Source organism: Malaya genurostris, chromosome 2 (genome assembly GCF_030247185.1).
Source record: "Malaya genurostris strain Urasoe2022 chromosome 2, Malgen_1.1, whole genome shotgun sequence".
NCBI classification, from domain to species: domain Eukaryota; kingdom Metazoa; phylum Arthropoda; class Insecta; order Diptera; family Culicidae; genus Malaya; species Malaya genurostris.
In genome coordinates, this window is record NC_080571.1 from 128,803,190 (window position 1) to 128,814,584 (window position 11,395).

The window sequence follows — 11,395 nt, forward strand, 5'->3', positions numbered from 1 at the left end:
AAGGTCAGGCGCACTCGTAATGGTGAGATGCTTCTCGAGCTGAAAAGAAACCCCAAAGCAGGCAGCATCTCGTACAAGGAGCTTACCGAGAAAGCCCTCGGAAACAAGGTGGAAGTAAGAGCCTTGTGCCCGGAAGCGACTCTCCGTTGTAAAGATCTGGACGAGATTACTACGGAAGAGGATGTAAAATTAGCCCTGAAGGAGCAATGCGAGCTAGGAGAGGTCCAGATGACCATCCGTATCAGGAATGGACCTGACGGCACCAAGGTAGCCTCAATTAAGCTGCCAGTAGATGCAGCTAATAAAGCGTTGAAAGTGGAGAAAATATGTGTGGGTTGGTCTGTGTGCCCACTGAGCGTTTCCCAGCTACCGGACGTGTGCTTCAAGTGTCTGGGTTTTGGTCACTTCGCACGGAACTGTCAAGGGCCGGATAGGAGCAAACTATGCAGAAGGTGTGGCGAGGAAGGTTACAAGACAAAGGATTGCACGAAGCCTCCGAAATGCCTAATTTGCGCTGCCACGGGGGATAACAAACATCCTACAGGCGGTAGCAGATGCCCGGCCTTCAAACGAGCGAGTGCAACGAAGTCCCAGTGGAAGTAGTGCAAATCAACCTCAATCACTGTAATACGGCACAACATCTTCTGCGGCAATCTGTTGCGGAACATAGATGCGATGTTGCGATAATTTCGGAGCCATACCAAATCCCACCCGGAGATGGAAACTGGACATCAGACGGAGCCAAAACAGCAGCGATATGGGCAGTGGGAAAATACCCCATTCAAGAAGTGGTGCACTGCGCAGATGAGGGGTTTGTTATAGCCAAAATCAACGGAGTCTTCATCTGTAGTTGTTATGCACCTCCACGATGGACGATCGAACAGTTCAACCGGATGTTGGACAAACTAACGGAAGAGCTAACCGACCGAAGACCAGTAGTAGTAGCTGGTGACTTCAATGCCTGGGCGGTCGAATGGGGCAGCCGCCTCACGAACTCAAGGGGAAGCAGTCTTCTGGAGGCCCTAGCTAAGCTGAACGTAGATCTTGCCAATGACGGTATTACTACCACCTACCGTAAGGATAGTCGAGAGTCCATCATAGATGTCACTTTCTGCAGCCCGGGAATGATAAGGAGCATGGACTGGAGAGTGTGCGAAGAATACACCCACAGCGATCACCAAGCGATCCGGTATTGTGTTGGACGCGACTCGCAGGTGGAATCAAGCAGAACGCAAATCGGTGAGCGAAAGTGGAAAACAGCGAACTTTAACAAGGACGTATTTGTGGAAGCACAGAACCTCGAGCGCAACACAATAAACCTCAGCGCGGAAGAGCTGACTGCAACACTATCACGTGCGTGTGATGCAACCATGCCTAGAATGGGAAAACCCAGAAATGGGCGACGTCCGGCGTACTGGTGGAATTCGACGATCGCTGACCTGCGGGCAAGTTGTCTACATGCCAGGAGAAGGATGCAGAGAGCTAGAAACAGCGGCGAAAGAGAGGAAAGAAGGTTGCCCTATAGAATAGCAAGAGTCGCACTCAACAAGGCAATCAGGCTCAGCAAGAAAGAGTGTTTAGAAGAGCTGAACAACAACGCCAACGAGAATCCGTGGGGTAATGCCTATAAGATGGCCATGGCAAAGATGAAAGGTCCAGCAGTTCCACCGGATAGGTGCGCGGAAAGGATGAAAACTATAATCGAGACCCTGTTCCCGAAGCATGAGCCTACGATATGGCCGCCAGTACTGTACGACGTACAGGATGTCCGCGGCGACGAAATCCGAGTATCAAACGAGGAGCTGCTTGCTGTAGCGAAAGCCTTACCGGTGAAGAAGGCTCCAGGCCCGGACGGGGTTCCAAATGTGGCCCTTAAAGCTGCGATTCTGGAGAATCCAGACATGTTCAGGACTACATTCCAAAAATGCATGGAGGATGGTAGTTTCCCTGACATCTGGAAGCGGCAGAAGCTGGTGCTGCTACCAAAGCCAGGCAAACCACCTGGCGATCCGTCAGCATATAGGCTTATATGCTTGTTGGACACAGTCGGAAAACTGATGGAGAGAGTGATCCTTAACAGGCTCACGAAGTACACTGAGAGCGAGAACGGTCTGTCGAACATGCAGTTTGGATTCCGGAAAGGCAGGTCCACTGTAGAAGCCATACGAGTGGTCATGGAAACCATGGAAAAGGCCCAGAAGCAGCAGAAAAGGGAAACCGCTACTGTGCGGTGGTCACATTGGACGTGAAAAACGCTTTCAACAGTGCCAGCTGGGTAGAAATAGCCGACTCTCTGCACAGGTTGAGGATACCAGAGTACCTATGTCAGATTCTGAAAAGTTATTTTCAGAACCGGACGCTGATATACGAGACAGACGCCGGATACGTAAATATGTCTGTCACGGCTGGCGTTCCACAGGGATCCATCCTGGGTCCCACGTTGTGGAACATTAAGTACGATGAAGTGCTGAAGCTAAATCTGCCCAGGGGAGTTATGAATGTCGGCTTTGCGGATGATGTGGCGCTCCTAGTAATCGGCGAGTCTCGAGAAGAGGTGGAGGTTCTCGCCATGGAGGCAGTAGACGTCGTTGAGAATTGGATGCGGGAAAAGAAGCTTGTGCTGGCACATGAAAAGACTGAAATGGTCATCATCAGCAACCGAAAGGCGGTGCAACATGCGAGCATCTCGGTCGGTGAGTGCATCATCAATTTGAAGCGTGAGGTCAAGCATCTGGGCGCTATACTGGACAATCGACTGAACTTTAATAGTCACGTTGACTACATATGCAAGAAGGCAATGAAGGTGATATTGGCGTTATCTCGGATTATGCCCAATAATTCCGCGATTGTCAGTAGCAAGAGGAGGTTACTGGCGAGCGTGTCATCATCGATCGTACGATACGCAGCTCCAGCGTGGTCGATGGCATTGACAACAGCAAGGAATCGAGCCCAGTTGAACCGCACTTTCAGACTGATGGCAATGCGCGTGACAAGTTCGTACCGAACAATATCGTCAGACGCTGTGCACGTGATAGCCGGAATGATCCCCATCTGTCTGCTACTGGAAGAGGATAGCCTATGCTACAGGGATCGAGGCACAGGACGAGCCCGGAGCAGAGAGAGAGCCAACACGCTCACTAAATGGCAACAGCAGTGGGACAACGCGGAGAAGGGAAGGTGGACGCATCGATTAATTCCTAACCTGTCGGTTTGGACAACTCGAGTGCACGGTGAGGTAAACTTTCAACTGACGCAATTCCTGTCTGGACATGGCTGTTTTAAGCAATATTTGCACAGATTTGGCCACGCAAGGTCGCCGTTGTGTGTTGAGTGCCAGGAAACAGAAGAAACGCCGGAGCACGTAATATTCAGCTGCCCACGGTTTATCCAACCGCGTAGCGAAATGACTGCCATCGTTGGCGCCTATGTCAGCGTGGAGAACATCGTTCAAAGGATGTGCAGTGACGAAGGAAAATGGAACGCGGTGAACCAGACAGTTGTTCAGATTATGTCCACACTGCAGAGGAGTTGGCGAGAAGAGCAGCGTCAAATGACCTAGGTGAAAAGACGAAAAATGCCGGACTGTTTTCGGCACCCTAAGAAGACGCACGAAGCGTGTGGAATGTGGCTCGGTTTTCGGGACAGGTTTCTTCGCCGGGAAACTCTCCGTCGGGTAGGCTAGACCCACCACCGTGGGCTAGTTGAGTAGGCGCGTCGTAAACCGGTTTCGGAACGTCGTGTTCGGGAGAACTTCCAGCGTCGGGGAACTCTCTGTCGCGGTAGGCTAGATCCTTCGGCGGGGACTAGTCGAGTAGTCACCACAACACCGACTTGTGTCGTCGGGGCGCCAGCCAACCAGAAGCTATGCTCCAACTGGAATCGCCGGACCGACCTCGGCACTCTCTCGTGTGTCCCGAGTGGTGCAACAGGGGACTCGGTGTCGGGAGAGCCTCTTTCGCCGGGGAACTCTCCGTCGGTGTAGTCTAGATCTTTCATCGGGGATTAGACGAGTAGACGCCACCGTTAAGATAGTCGGGGCACCAGTGAACCGGAAGCCATCCTCCAACCGGCATCATTGGATCGACCCAGGCATCCTTACGGTCGGGCCGTAAACGGGTATCGAAAACGTCGGTTTCGGGAAAACTTCCATCGTCGGGGAACTCTCTGTCGGTGTAGGCTAGATCCATCATCGGGGACTAGTCGAGCAGACGCCACAACACCGATTCGAGTCGTCGGGGCATCAGCGAACCGGACGCCATGCTCCAACCGGAATCGCAGAGCAGACCTCGGCACTCCTTCGGGTGTCCCGCGTGGCGTAAAAGGGGAAACTCTCAGTCGGTGTAGGCTAGATCCATCGTCGGGGATCAGTTGAGTAGTGCGGCGCGACGTAGCGGCATTGGGTTGTCGAGGCGCCAAAGGTGGATCGAGAGGGATAAAGATAGAAACTCAGGAGCTCATTTTCTCCCAAACGAAGAAGTGCATGAGCACAGCCGAGATGTATATAGAGAGTAGGAGCTCATTTTCTCCCAAACGAAGAAGTGCATGAGCACAGCCTCCCCCAAAGTATTGAGCTTAGCTTAGTTCGGGGGGATCAAGGCAAGATGTCCAAGGTGTTTTAGTGGGTAAGGTTCAGCCAGTCCCACTCGCTGGTTCACAATAGCGGTAGCTTGACAACTACTGAGCGCGTGAACTGGGAAAGTACATAAGTAGGTATTTCACCTTTTAAAAAAACACACACACAGAGAGACATTGCTCAGCTCGATGAACTGAGTCGAATGGTATATGACTCTTGGCCCTCCGGGCCAATTTTCACTGGTCGGTTTTTCAAGTGATTGCATAACCTTTCTATATGAGAAAGGCAAAACACAAACACAGGTTAGCGAAACGCGATGATCGACGCGACCATGGCGAAAAAAGACCAGCAGCCATCAATTTTGGCTGATCAGCACTTTTAACGCTTTTAATGCATCACTATAGGGTGTAACTACCCTTTAAAAACATTGAAACCACACTATAGCTTCCACTCGCGCAGTTTTCACTGTTTAAACCGACTTTGTTTGTGGTGCTCTGTCCACTACCCGATCACTCACTCTCACTTCTTCAATAATTTATTTACTGGTGTAAAAGTCAACTGAGCAGTCTAGGATTAATGAAACGTGTTCATTTTTACATCTTATACCGAATAAGTTGGAAACATAAAAATTCAATGTAGCTCATTGCATTAAAACCGTCGCTCGGATGACGAGAAAGACAAACAAGTGTTATGAGTTTTCTACTCTTTTATGCTCGCTGAAGCCAAACATTTTAGAAAACTATAATTTTGAGTTACTTGTGGTTACTTCATATTACTTATAATTGTATCAAAAATTTCTGTTCATATTTCCGAAAGCATGGGGACAAAATTATCTTCAATTTCGAAAAGGCACCCCAGAGTAAAGTAAGTCGTATTCACGACAAAAGCAAAAAAAAAGTGAGTGGTAGTACTCCCGACAGCCGGCTGTCTAAAGTTTCGCGAGTCTCGGTAATTAATTGTTTTATGCATGATATCTTGTTGTTTGCCAAAGCAAGTCCAAAATTAGGTTTAGCAAATGAAGTTAAAAAGCTTACGATAAAACTAAGTACTAAACTAAGCAAGTATTTATAGACATATTTGAGTAATGTTGGCAAACACAATTAACCATCAAAGATAATAGAAATAGCACGCCGTCTTTTGTCGTCAGTTTTTGTTGACAATGTCACCTTACACAATAATAAAAGTCATATGACGAAAATACAAACTGCCCCTCAATCCTCGCAGGAGGGAAATGGAAGCTCCTCTCCCCCTAGAAAAAGGGTGACAACGAGATCCAATACAAAAATAAATTATCTAAAAACTCAGCTCAATCGGCCACGTAAAGCTTGTACGCAAATAGGCCTGAATAAAATATCTTTTAAATAAAAAAAATAATATGACGAAAATGCATTTTTTTTCCTAAAATATTGAAATTATTTTGGACATGGTGTAATTTTTGATTATAAAAGATGACTTTGCTTTTATTTTCATAATCCTTACTTCAAATAGTTTGTAATTGTTGGCTTACTTCATTGCACACACACAAAACACGTCGTATTATAAAAAATGATTGCGAAAATTCAACCTCCTCTTAATTTTCCGTAATGCGTAGGTACCAACTGATTGCCAAACTTTAACAACTGATTTTTTGTAAAAATATCTATCAAAAAGATATAATGTCCTTGGAAAATACTTCCCGATTGGTAATTTAATGTTAATCGCTTCAAATTTATGCAATATAATTACTTAACGTCAGTTAAATCCAAAAGTTTGTTAGGTGGGTCAATATATATGGGGTGGCCAAAATATCTCTGTCTTTGCGGAAGGAAATGAAAACCAGTGGAATAGACCCGTTGTTTGAGAGTGATAGCAAACTGAGTTTCCTCTCTCTCTTCTTGGATGAGGAAGGAGTTTTGCGCATGGAAAGCCGTATAGCTGAAGCAGTCTGCGTCATGCGACATGAAAAATTCGATTATATTGTCAAGTGATCACCGTGTTACTAAGCTTATAATAGCAGAATTATAAACAGACTTATGACAGGACATGATTTCTCCAGGCTGGCAAAAATGACAGTACTTGAATCCGGTGTTTGCGATATATGCGATGAACCGAAAACATTCGAGTACCGTATAATGAATTGCCCGAGTTTCGTAACGTTGATTGAACTTCAATTTCGAGTTACAATTCAAATACCTACACGATTTATTCAGGGCCGCCGAGAGAAAAAAAACCGGGCCAGAGGGATTTGAATACGGCCCCCTTCGAAAACACATCTATCTCGGATGTTTGAACGAGCAAAAAAAGGGCCCAATTTACGGGCCCCCTAAAAAGTAAAATATGAAGTCTGATCTTCGAACTTCAATGATCTAATAATAACTGTTGAAGGTTCCTAAGATTTTTGAAATCAATTGACACTTATATCATTATATTTTCGGAACCTGAGGTGACCAAAATTTAAACTTAAATTATATCTCCGGAACCAGAGGTGAACAAGATCTTCGAACTTGATTCACATCCCAAGAGTAACTTTTAAACCATTTTCGAGAAAATTGTGCGGACACATCTTTATTTGGTACACACACAGACATTTTTCGATCTCGTCGAACTATATCGAATAATATAACACTTGGGGCTCCCGGAGCTCCGATCAAAACTCGGTCCAACAATTATATTACTTTTCTATAGAAAAATGCAAAACGGTATATTCCTGCAATGACACAATTTCGGAAATGGTTTATCATTTACTTACCAACATGTTTCCGTTTTTGTTACCCCGATTAGATGATACAACTTCAGCATAAGTTGGTGTATCATAGTCTTTTCCATTTAAAACAATTGGGTTTACAAGTTTTCGATGCTTTTTAGGCGAGGATTTTGTAACAGGATGACCAGAAGTTGGCTTAATATTTATAGGTATAACTGAATCCCCTACCGAAGGACGTGAAGGCAGTGGTTTAGCTGTTTTCTACATAAATGGTAACGAAAATTAAACTATAAACTTGTTTTTGCTGTTATACCTACTTTTTCTACTGCATTCTTTGTAAGCTCTAGCAGATGGTTTGCATAAGCGTTTGAAAAGGTTTGCCGGTAATTGGTGCTTTCAGCCATAACTCTTGCGACTGCATTCTGAGAAAGTAAAGCGTTTTGCAACGATCCACTTGATATGGAAATTGGCGCAATATTGCCACCAGATCTACCAACATTAGTAACATTATGTTGACTTTTTAGCAATTCTGCTAAATTTATAGTATTTATGTTGTAAATTGTGGTCTTGTATTGATTCTGGAATCATAACACTGTATTAGAGGTTCAATTGAAATATTACAAATGTACCTGAGAAGGTGCAGAAACCGATGATACCGAATGCATTTGTTCCGAAGATTGATAAATTATTTTGTTTGTAATACCAGGTTTACCCGTAACTGGCTGCTTTGGATACGTATTTTGACGCTGTTTGGATCCTGATCTGCTCATTGCCGCTGCATTAAGTCTTTCAACAGCATCTCTATAAGCTTGTTCGAATGTTCTTTTTTCAGGTTGTTCTGGTCTACTAAGCCTTATATTCGAAGAGCTACCAGCGTTGGATGATATAGGTTGTAAAGATTTCGTAATTGTAGATCCGGAAGATTCCATCTGCGATCCGTGCGATATTCTCATCATCTGTTTTTGAAGATCATGATGCATTTTACGAAATAAATCGTGAGGGAAATCCTGAAAATACCAGACTGACTCAATTTTTTGAAAAATTTATATGATTGCACACCTTTGAATTTGATGACATTTTGACGTTTCCTATAGTTGGTAAAAAACGTGAAAAATGACTCCCATTTGACGAAAAAACACGAAATTCAGACAAACTTTAAAAATTTACATAGTTTTATATTCAACTTTACAATTTTTAATAAATAAATTGAGAACTAAATTATGATTTTACTGAAAAAAACTGAAGCTCGAGAACTTTGTTTATAAGCTTACCAATTGTCAGAGATAGTAACTAACAGAACGCACTCCCTGTCAGAGATGCCAGGTCATTTTTTCAAAAATCTGTGTTGAAACCCAAAACCTGTCTGTGAAAATCTGTGACCATTTTCCGTACCCCAATAGCAGTTCAAAAACAAATTTGGTGAGCAAAAAAAAAAAAGGTCTCAACACCCATTTTCCGTACCATTTCAGCAGATCGAATTCAGTTTAGTGAGCAAAAAAAAAAAAAGCTCTCACTACCACCACGCTCTGTACCTTTTTCCTCAACCACTCGGTACTTTTTAGTGCTAAACTGTACTCCATTTCCAAAATCTGTGAAAATCTTTGATTTATTCAAGAATCTGTGAAAATCTGTGATCATTCTCAGAAATCTGTGAAAATCTGTGTCAGTTTTAAAATCTGTGCACAAAACTCAAAATCTGTGAAACACAGATTAATCTGTGAACCTGACATCCCTGCTCCCTGTCCCTGATTTTGCTGCTCCTCACCAGCGTTGCCAGGTTTTTTTTAAATTAACATTCGGCTCAAAACAAACTCGCACAAAATTTGGCTAACCCCTGAATGACCATACCTGCATCGGCCAGAAATAGTCGAAAACACGTTTTCGTTCGGCACGTCGGAAAAGACATTGCACTTCGTTGCAAAACAAAAAGTGTTCTGTAAGTAGCAGAAACTTTACGTCTGCTTAGAGGTTCAAATTGAACTGCCGAGTTTAGCACTAAGCAGTTCAATTTGAACTGCTCTGCACTGATTAGTCAAAGACGAAACGTAAAAATAATGAAAACGGTTATGTGCCCTAGCACAAAATTTGGCTAACTCCTAAATGACCAAATTACTTTCCATCCGTCAAACTTTGAAATAAGCCGCAGTTTTAGTTAAATTTTACTATCGACACAAAATAACCACTCAAGTGTCAGATTTTAACCAAAATGTAAAATAAACCGCGAAATGGTTCACAGCCTAATACCATGTTCACATTAGCGCTGATATCACTTGATATACCGAGATGATATGCATATCATGTCGAAGTGTTCACATATGATCGAAATGATATCGTTTGACAATCAAGTTGTCATATTGAATGTTCCCATTAGGAATAAGATCAATAATATTGCTTTTCTCTCCTACAATTCAATCAATAATTGAAGTCTTGCAATTAATGGTTTCCGAACCCCAGTATTCGTTGAAAAATTAAAAATTATAATGATTGTTTACTGTCACTCTCATAGTGACGTTTATAAATGAGTACGTTCAATGCCGTTATCCGTGTTGCTAGTAGCGATTTTTGACAACTCGACATGATATCGTACATGATATCCCGGATATCATGCCAAAATGGTGATACGCGTTGACATAAAATTGTATGGGATATCAAGTGATATCGCACATGATATCATCGGATATCAAGTATATCCGTATATCACTTGATATCAGCGCTAATGTGAACATACTATAAGTAAGCAAAGAAGAAAGGTCCCATAATAACCTTTTCCCATGCCTATCCAAACTAAGAACCAAAACGATATTTATGGGTATGATCCGTGAGTTATCGGTATTTTAGGAAAATTTATCTGTATTACGATATTAGGCTTTTTGTCACTTACAACCACAAATTCAAATGAGATTGGATTGTTTTCATCAGAAAACACCTGCATTACACACGCCTCAGACGATCAATCAACTTCGGTCGACGTCAAGATTGATTTAATAATTCCTTTAGCCGCCCGTAAAAAACCATTGATTTTACAGCATACACAATTGATTCACAATTAGATATATGGGTTACAATACATTTTATTGTATCTTGACTGTTAAAGTACAATTTGTTTATCAAAGACTTTTAACCATTTGTAAACTTAGATATCTTTCCGTGTTTATATCCCTCTCAAAGTGTGTTTGCATAGCTTGAACTAATACATAGAACCCAGTGGTAGACCATAGAGAGATTAGAACAATATGCATCGCTATTGAAACAGAGCAGTAATAATAGTCTTGTGAGTGATAATTTGATTGATGTATTATGACAACCTTACATGATTGTTATTCTTAATAAATACGATTAAGATAATACGATCTTTTTTGATTGTTGGGTGATAGACTTCACCTCCAACGTAAGTAAAGAAAAGGGTTTTGGAAAGCATTTCTTGGAGAAGGTTTTCTCAAGAAATACTTCTCTTCGCTTGTTTGGTGGGTGGTGAGAATTCTTGGAGAGAGTTTTCTCTCACGAATTCACCCCATTCCTTTTATATTGTGCGCTTACTTCAACAGTTTATGGGCCCAGGCACGATTGAAATCTAAAATTATTCAGACATAGTTTTCTATTGAATAATTTTACGTTTTAGTCTATGCAAAATGAAAGTTGCAAATATTCCGAATAGAGCCTTCTATTGAAAATTTGTATAATTTCATTTTGACAGCAATTTTAACAAATATTTCTTTGTTCAGACGGAGTTTTCTGTGGAACAGAGATTGTGATAAGTCGAAATTGATTTCCTACAGGCAAATGGAAAATCGAATGAGACGTATTGCAGTTCCCATGTTCAAGGGAGACGAAAAATCATTCTCGTTTTGGAAAAGGCGAATTGAGCAGCACCTTAAACAAGAAGGCCTTCTGCACACTCTTGAGAAAACACCTGAAGAGGAAGATTTTGCCAATCCGGTTGCTGGTGCAACACCTGAAGTAGAAGAAGAAAGGCAGACAAAATTTGCTAATCGTCTAAAGGAAGATGATAGGGCGATAAATGAGCTTTGGATGGCTCTCGAAGATGAGGCAATGGCACATGTTTTGTCGTGTGAGTATGCGAAACAAATAATGTTTAAACTGCAAAACATATACCAATCAAGAGGCACGGTGGCAATGCT

General features: G+C 42.7%; 1 protein-coding gene across 3 annotated transcripts in view; it reads right to left on the reverse strand.

Annotated features, from left to right (window-relative positions):
* The window catches only part of LOC131427559 (uncharacterized), a 59,086-nt gene extending 50,573 nt beyond the window's left edge, over positions 1-8,513 (reverse strand). The window contains exons 1-4 of one of the 3 annotated variants that reach the window (XM_058590868.1): positions 8,316-8,513; positions 7,886-8,263; positions 7,574-7,834; positions 7,302-7,517 (exon numbers count right to left, since the gene is read on the reverse strand). In XM_058590868.1, the coding sequence (XP_058446851.1) occupies positions 7,302-7,517; positions 7,574-7,834; positions 7,886-8,263; positions 8,316-8,333 (873 nt within the window). In that variant the 5' untranslated portion in view covers positions 8,334-8,513. The remainder of the gene's footprint in view (positions 1-7,301; positions 7,518-7,573; positions 7,835-7,885; positions 8,264-8,315) is intronic. The other 2 variants (XM_058590867.1, XM_058590866.1) reach the window with 2 other exon arrangements.
* Between the last annotated feature and the right edge of the window lie 2,882 nt (positions 8,514-11,395).